The sequence below is a fragment of the Geospiza fortis genome, unplaced genomic scaffold (assembly GCF_000277835.1).
Source record: "Geospiza fortis unplaced genomic scaffold, GeoFor_1.0 scaffold186, whole genome shotgun sequence".
In the NCBI taxonomy this organism is placed as follows: Eukaryota; Metazoa; Chordata; class Aves; order Passeriformes; family Thraupidae; genus Geospiza; species Geospiza fortis.
Window position 1 is genome coordinate 4,473,239 of NW_005054331.1, and position 8,603 is coordinate 4,481,841.

General features: G+C 35.9%; 1 protein-coding gene across 1 annotated transcript in view; it reads left to right on the plus strand.

Moving 5' to 3' along the window:
- CFAP54 (cilia and flagella associated protein 54) overlaps positions 1-8,603 on the plus strand; it is a 125,988-nt gene that overhangs the window by 47,673 nt on the left and 69,712 nt on the right. Inside the window, 5 exon segments of the mRNA XM_031057539.1 lie at positions 1,153-1,300; positions 2,097-2,174; positions 2,256-2,377; positions 5,580-5,753; positions 8,034-8,126. Coding sequence (XP_030913399.1) covers positions 1,153-1,300; positions 2,097-2,174; positions 2,256-2,377; positions 5,580-5,753; positions 8,034-8,126 — 615 coding nt within the window.

Genomic DNA, 8,603 nt, shown 5'->3' on the forward strand with positions numbered 1-8,603 from the left:
ACTTGGAAAGACAAATGCTATCACTCAAACATCTGCCCCTTCCTCCTTCCTGGAGGTTCACGTACTGACTGTGGTGTTGTAGGGACTGGAACATCCCTTTGGTCAGTGGGATCACCTACCCTGGTTGTGCCTTCTCCCAGTTTCTTGTGCCTCCTCAACCTCCTCTCTGGTGGGGTGGTGTGAGAAGCAGTGCTGTCACAGCCTTGATGCTGTGTGAGCACTTTTCATCAGTAATGAAGACATCCCTGATGCTATCAACACTATTTCCAGCACAAATCCAAACCACTGCTCCATACCAGCTACTATGAAGAAAACCTAACTCCACCTAAGCCAAAGCCAGCACAAGCTGAAAGGGCATTTTTCTCTTTCAGTAATCAACTATGAACTTCTTTAGGCTTTCTTTAACAGTTTGTTTTGAAATAATGATAATAAATTGATTTCTTAATAAGAACAGAAATCCTTTTCATATTTATTCCTTGCAACTGTTTATTATTAAAATCAACTTTTGTTCTTGATGTGAGTTCAGATTTTCTAAATATCTCCATTCAATATCAATATGATATTTATTCTATGGATTGGTAACACAGTAAAAGACAGCTTTTGTTGATATCTTATTGCAAAAGTGCAAAAGTTCCACACCTTCTTGGTGATTTTTCATGGGCACCTCTTTGCAGCTGCAGCACTAACTCCTTCTTCCTCACAACACAGCCAATAAACTCCCAAATCCCTTCTCACCTCCCTGACCCACTCTTGTGTAGCACTCATCCTCATTGGACACAGCTGTGGCCTGTTAAGGGCAGGCCTGTTCCTAATCTCTGGTGGTTAGTACAGCTGCAACTCTTCAGGGGTGAGATTGCCTTCTGCACTATTCTCTTAAATTCTATCCCTCCACAAGTTTTTACAGTTTTGTCTTTATTATTGATCCAGTTTACTACTGATTCTCAGATTTTGTCTAGTTCTCTTTGTCCATTTTCCGTGCTTTCTCTCTCTGGTCACTCTCCTTTCCATGCTTTCTTGATCGACTGCATATTACACAAATACGACAAATTTCAGTGTTTGTCAGTTTATTGAAATAATATCAGTATGCAGAAAAATGTAGTAAGCTAAGTAGTGGAAGGTTGTATTTGTTAATTGCCACTTCCTATTTATTAGGTGGACTCAAATGATCAGAATTTGAATTCTGTTTTGGGATGTGGTGATGATAAAACAGGAACAGATAATGGTTTTGTGGCAGATTTACACTTGGAGCTCATTCAGGCCCAACATCGAGTATCTGTGAAACTTCTTAAAATTACACAAGGTAGGCTTCAGTGAAATTAAATAATCTTCATAACTTGATTAGAATATTTTTTGTTCATATATTCTGTAGTACTAAGAAATAAAGGAGTATCTTCTGGAGAGGAGCTGATGTTGGGCAGTTTGTACACCACATATAGACAGAAATAATGTACTAAATTTGCAGAATTTAGATTTACATTATACTAGTCTGCAACTTCTACTCAACTAACGGTAGTTAAACTTTGCTGCAACTAATAGATTTCATTCCTAGACAGTAGGTTGTTGTATTTTAGTTATAATATTAACTTTTACAATGCCCGTAAAAAAAAATGTTCTGCAGATTTTTTTTTCTGTCATGCTAATTTTCTCTCTAGAGAATGACTTGAATATTTTATTCAGTTCTCTTTGTAATTTGAACTTCTACTCCTCTGAAGTTGTCTCTGTATGTCAGCAGATACTCCACTCTTGCCAAATGGCTTCTGAAAAAAACTCAGTTTGTTCTTTCATTCTTAGTGTTGTTTTGGTTTTTTTAAATTAAAACCTAGTGTTAGTTTGACACTGCAGACCTGCACTGTACCCTACTCCCTACGATCAAACAAAACCTCTCTTTTTCTGTGGTGTTAATATAACTACTAAAGATGTTAGGCAGGAGGGTGGAATATTTTTAGTGGCATGATCTGCACAAGAAATTTTACTTGAACCAAAAAAAAAAGAATGTGAGATGGAGGAGAACGTTGCTATAAGACTCCATATTAACATCTCACTCAATTTTCTGCAATAGCACTATCAAAATAACTCAATATTTCCTTCCCACACAGGTGCTCAAGTTGTTCACAGAAGTTCTAAGTCTCGTAAATCTCAGGAGAAGAATGTTGAAGATTTCCAATATTTATCAGGTAAGACATTACTTAATATTTTAGAAGTATAATAAATTATTGCCACGGTTTTATAAATGTCTTAAAATATCTGTTTTCTAGAGGAACTTATAATGAAAAAAATTAAAAGGAATAAGCTATCCAGAGCAATCTTTTTGATGCAAAAGGCTGCACAGAAGTTCCCTGAAGACTTAACTACTACTTCCCAAAGGCAGCTACTGGAGGTAATAAGAAAAAACTTATGATAGGACTTCTTTACCATTAGCACAGTTTTTAATGTTCTGTGTAAGGAAGACATATAATACTACTTCTTATAAAAACAAGAAAAATGGAAGGAACTTCAGAAGCATCTTGTGTTTTTAACTTCTGTTGTCAGTTTTTTTCCTGAGAAGGTTCAAAGAATAAAGTGACCTTAAGGAAAGAGCACATCCCCAAATTTTGTGCATACATGCAAATTTCAGGAAACCTGAGAGTAGATAAGATCTTTTCTTCTGTACTGTATTTCCTGGACTTTGCAGTTACAAGCCTAGACCTTGCCAAAATGTCATTCAGGTTTCCTCTCTGAGACCTTTGACATTATTCTTTTTCCCAGATCTCCAAGTCTTAGAATACTTTAGCTGGTGATGATGACATGGACTTTATTCTCTCTAAAAAAACAGGAACTAAAAGCAGAGTCTTCCTGGGTTCATTTCACTCTCTTGAAATCAATGAGAGTATTTCCACTAACATTTGTGCCAACATCTGTCCATGCAAATTGCCTGCTCATCAACAGGGCTTGAAATTTCTTTATAGCCTGTACAACAGATATCAAAATCTGCAATTTTCACTATATAATATATAAAAGAGTATTTTAAACAAGGTTACTAGAAGTTGTTTTTCTTTTAAGTGCCACAAATTTGGAAGCATGGTAAGTAAAACGTATATTTATTACATCAGAAGAATGCAAAAACTGGATATGAACATGCATGCATTAAAAATATCTCTCATATATTTGTAAAATATGTGTTACTTGTGAAAATCTTATCAGATGTTGTGATATGGTATGCAAATTGTAACTGTAGTCACCAGTGAAGACTTACAAGCATTTCCCAAGAAGTATCTGGTTATCCCAAACAAACATTTACCAAGCTCTTACACTGACCTTCAGTAGCTTTTGCTTCTGTGCACTTTTCACCAAGAAAGATGTAGATAAAAAATATGTATCTGCAGATATTTGGCAGAAAATATCAGAATTAATTTTGTCTGGACAAACGTAGCATGATCTCTTCTGATTGTTTTATGATGAAATATTTAATTATATGCTCAATTAATTTTCCTACTTGAGGTGGATGGTGCTCCAGCAGCAAATAATAAGCAGCAAATCCATACTTTTATTTTCATGCTTTTGCTTTTTTTTTGTATTGTAGAGTTTTATATAGAATTGCATCTTCTGGTCTTTTCTCCTGTAATCAGCACAATATGCTACAAATCTTTTTTTGTTATGTAGCAAAATAGGAAGCAGTTTATTTTATTTTGAGAAGCATACAAATAATCATTTCTCATGCAGTAAACAACTGAGTAGATATGGAAGCTTCTGAGTCATATGTGTTTACTCAGTTGCATCAAACTGCTTAATAAGCTGCTGTGCATTTTTATTATTTCTTTCACAGCTGTTTAATTCTTTCTTCCTGTCCTATACGTCTAGTTGGACATCCAGGTTTTTACAGAGTTGGATACACTGGTAGTTCTCATTGGCCAGTTGGAATATTGAATTTATGTGATTAAGTTAATATCATGGTGCAAGTCTGTGACAGAGTCAGGGATAAAATGTATTTTATCACAGGCCAAGCATTTGGGGTTTTTATGGTGACATTTGGCTTCCTCAGCCACAAGATTATTCTTGCTCACAAGGCCACATTTATTGTCTTCCAAGTTGTACAATTACTGAAGTACAGATCATGCAGTACCACTCTCGGTCACAACACCATCTTTATTCAAGCTGGGAGCATTTTCACCCTTGCACTAATCAGAAATATATCCTCAGACTAGAATGAGTCCATGATACTTTTAATTAACAAATGTGTCATAGGGCTGCTTACAATGGAGAAGTATAGTTTTTAAAGGAGCAATGAAGCTTCAAACTGCTGACTGCAAAATTTGAATGGTTGTGTGATGGAAAGAGTCACTCTGTATCTTTATCTTATATCCTTCCTGTAATGTATTAGTGGGATACTAATTAGTGGGATATTAGTGGGATAGGGTGGATGCAACCCTAATCTAAAGGGTGAAGAAATGAGGTGGAGTGGTAGCCCTGTGGAAATGATTAGCTATGCAAAAGACTCTATTAAATCTTAGTTCCCTGTTTCACTCATTTCACCATAAACCTGAAATCTTTTTAGAATTTTTGGACATGAGATTCCAGGCTTACTCAGTCCGTGATCTGACCCACTGTGGTGTGGTCTTCTAAATGTATGAGGACAGAAACAAGGAACTGTTAAGGTGCAAGATTATAGGATTGTCACTGAATTACCAATAACTTGGAATTTTTTTTCATTTTGTCTTTCAGACTCAGCTCAGCCTAAGTCCTTGGTCCAGTGTAGGGTACTAAAAGGTGTCAAATAAAATTTCTAGTTGTAGGAATATGTAGTTTCTTGTCTCTACACAAAATGTAATCCTTGTTCATCTCTGTGAGTTGGCCTTTTTGTCTTTGATATGAATAGCTGCCCCAAGTAAAGATGCAGAAGTACTAAGATTGCCAAGTTAAGTTTCTCTTGAACTGGCAGTGACATCAAGGTGAAGAAACCTGACAATTTGCTTCTCAGTCAAGTAAGAAAAAAGTGTAGCCTTGATCTCCAACCAAATGGCCACATAATCACTGTATTCAGGATGTCCCCACATCTTTGACACCTGACTGTCAGTCAGCTTTCAGCTGTCTACAGTTAACCAAGGGAAAAATGGCTTAGCCCTACTTTTTCTGGACCCACATTCCTTTTTCTTTATTTGTAGACTTTATTTTTTCCCTCTGTTTCTGAAGTACAAAAAATTCAGTCCAACTGCTTCTACAGCTCCTCTAGAAATTCCACAGATTAGGTTTCCAGCTCTCTCCTAAATAGGAGTTGATATCTTTTTTTCTTGTTGGAGTTAACCACTGGCTGGCACTAATTGCTTATCAACATTATATGTGATCACTAACATTTTTTCTATAGATTCTTCCAAAATTGGATATACTTCTTTCGTAGCATTCTCTAATTATGAAATTAATCTGTGTATATAAGTTTACACAAACTACCATTCATCCTCATTTAGGATGTAGGATAATATGAAAAACTACTGCAAGTTTTCTACATAGCAGTGAAATTTTCTATGACAATTTGAAAACAATGTATAAAATTTAAATCTGTCTGATTGTTATATTTTAATAGTTTTCTGTTTTCATTTCAATCATAGGAAGCACTAACTTTAATTGAGCAAGTTGAAGCTGAACAAAGTGCATTGTATCGCAGTCTCAAAGAAGCTATGAACAGCAAGAAAAAAAGCAGGACTCCTCCTCCTCCTCTGTTACTTTCCAGATCACATTGCTCCATGACATTTAAACCAGCCCCATTTGATTCAGATATTCAGGTAATGTTTTTTATGATGACTGCATAAGAAATAGCTAAACCATACACAAGAGAAAAAGTTGTTTCAACAGTGCTATACCAAAACATTTTTCTTTGTTCCTGAGAGGATTATGTTCTTCTGATTTAATTAAGTATCCCTTTTTTTTCCCTCTGTGAGTCAGTTTTCCTCTGTGACTCACTGTTTTGATCTTCACATTTGCATGAGACTTAATCTCGTGCGTCATGTCCCTTGGTGCTTCTGTTGTCTAATACTTCCTTATTCCACTTATCAAAAGCAAATTTTCTTGCTTAGGGGTTGACATACTCCTAGTTACCCTCTGAAGAGAGACAAGACTGTTGAATCATGTGATGCAAAAATCTCTGTTAATGAAGTGTTGAAGTGACTCAGTTCAGCTGGAAATAATCCACTTTCTCTTGAACATGTAGTATCACAGGACTGTGTGGATCATAGAGGGTATTAGGAGAGGTTTCTTATCCAATCTTCTGCTCAAAGTAGGGTTGGCTGTGAGACTAAAGCACTTTGCTCAGAGCTTTATGCAGTCAGTTCTGAAAACTTCCAAGAATGGGACAGCGTCTCTGGAAAGTGTGTTCCAAAAGGGCAACATGTTCATAGAAAACTTTTTTCTTATGTACAGTTGGAGTCTCCCTTGCTTCAATTTAGATCTATTGTTTTTCCTTCTCCTACCATGCACTACTGTGAAAAGTAAATGGCATCTACTCCTCTCCCTTCCTTTGCTAATCAAGTAATTTTATCACAGAGGTCAGTCGTGTTGGTCAGCCCTGATTTGCCCTTAGTAAATCTCTTCTGACTGTTCCAAATCACCTTATTCTCCTTCCCTTGTCCAGAAAGGATTAAAACAGGCTGAAATATGAAAAATTCACTAGCTGCAGTTTTCTTGAGAGAGAGATTTTGATAGTGATTTTGCAAGCTTCTTCAAAATAATCATGTGTATATACGCAGTAGAGGCTCAAATCTTTCTAGTAGTGGTAAGAATATTTCTGTGAATAGTTGTTTCATAATGTGCAGTTTTATCAGGAAATTTCAAACAGTTTAAATCGGGAAAAGTTTATAATTTTTGTCCTTACTGAATCAAAACTAAAATTTTAAAAAACCTAACCTTTTAAGTTTGGTAGTTCATTTGTTTTAGTATGTGTTCCAACTTAATTTTGTTTGATACAGGAGGGTGAATGCAGCATCTTGGGCCACTAGATGGCGAAGTGTGATTATTATTCTTATAATTTGAGCCCCGATAGTCTAGAAGACATTTTTTCCTGAAGTTAAAGCAGAGTTGTTAAGCAGATAGGAAAGGTATTTTTTAACTATAGAAGTTATTAACTGAATGCTTAAGATTTAGTTACTTTCTTAGGATAAAAGTGTGCCTCAGATTTAATTCGACATCTATAGTTCCTGTACTAGGAGTCAAAATACCTGTGAGATTTTCAGATCTTAAGGCTCATTTGCTGAAAATAGTCTCTTCCATTTCAATAACACCTTGTGAAAACAGTCAATAGGGAAACACCAACAAATGTCATCATTTAGACTTCTGTGAGGCCTTTGATACAGTTCCACATGGCATGGCTGATCTCCAGATTGAAGAGACATGGATTTGATGGATGAATTGTCATTCAGTGGATAAGGAATTGGCTGGATGGACCCAGCCAGAGTTGTAGTCCATGGCTCTATGTCCAGGCAGAGGATGGTGCTGAGTGAGGTCCCTCAGAGCTCACTCTTGGGACTGATGCTCTTCAGTACCTTCACTGATGACTGACAGTGAGGTCGGGTGCAGCCTCAGCAGGTTTGATGATGGGAAGCTGAACTCTGCAGCTGACACAACAGAAGGAAGGGATGTCATGCCTGCATTTTTTTGCCTGATTTTAAGGGTTTGTCCTTAAGTAGTTTGCTAAATCGGAGCCCAATAGCAACTTTAGAAGAATACCATTGCAGGGATAATAATGGATCAAGGATGAATAATGGATCTAGGTGATTTTAAGTCTGTGACCTGTAGAGTCTGTGCTTTGAGATAGCTTTGAGGAATAGGGTAACTCAAGGTAGGGTTAGGATAATGGAGAATCATCTGCTTTTATTGCCACTAGTAGTATATATAGTTTTCCAGCTAAATAAATTAATTGATGTTTTTAGTGCAGTTAGACTATACTTTTTTTATAACTAAGCCGAGTTTTTTGCAGAGACTTGTTTTCACAAAAATTGTACATTCTACATTAGGCAAAAATTGGAAATAATACTGTGCATCAATTTATTTTGTTCTCATTTTCTTCAAAGGTTTCATGGTACTGTATTTTGGGCTGTGTAGCTGGAGGAAGTAATATGAAAGTAAGGTTAAATAGTAATAAACTTCCAAATTCAGGAGAACAGGTAAGACAGAGGTAAAACTTGTTTAGTCATTTCTCTCTTCCTGTTAAAAAATCCAACTCTCTAAATCTTTCTCACACATTTCTTAAAATCATGTAACTGGCTAAGCCTTTGACAAACTCTTCTATCTTTACACCAAAAAGCTTCCAGGAATCTTTTTTGAATAAGAAAATAAATTACTCAAAAGCTTCAAGATTTAAACAAATCTGTACCTTGTTTTAACTGTTTATTTGAGTGATATCTAAGAAATGCAAAAGTAAAAGGAAGCGTATGAAGTATTTCTAGAGTGTGCTCCAAACACTACTCTTTCCAGGAATTCAAAAAAAGAGAAATTCTAAACAGATAAAAATTCATTCTTCTTCTTAATTGTGTAACTTCTATCAGCTATTTCTTCTAAACAAGGCATTGCCTTACTTAATGCTGGCAGCATGGTAATATAACTTTTTTAATAACCTTCACATTCAAACACAGTTTATTTCT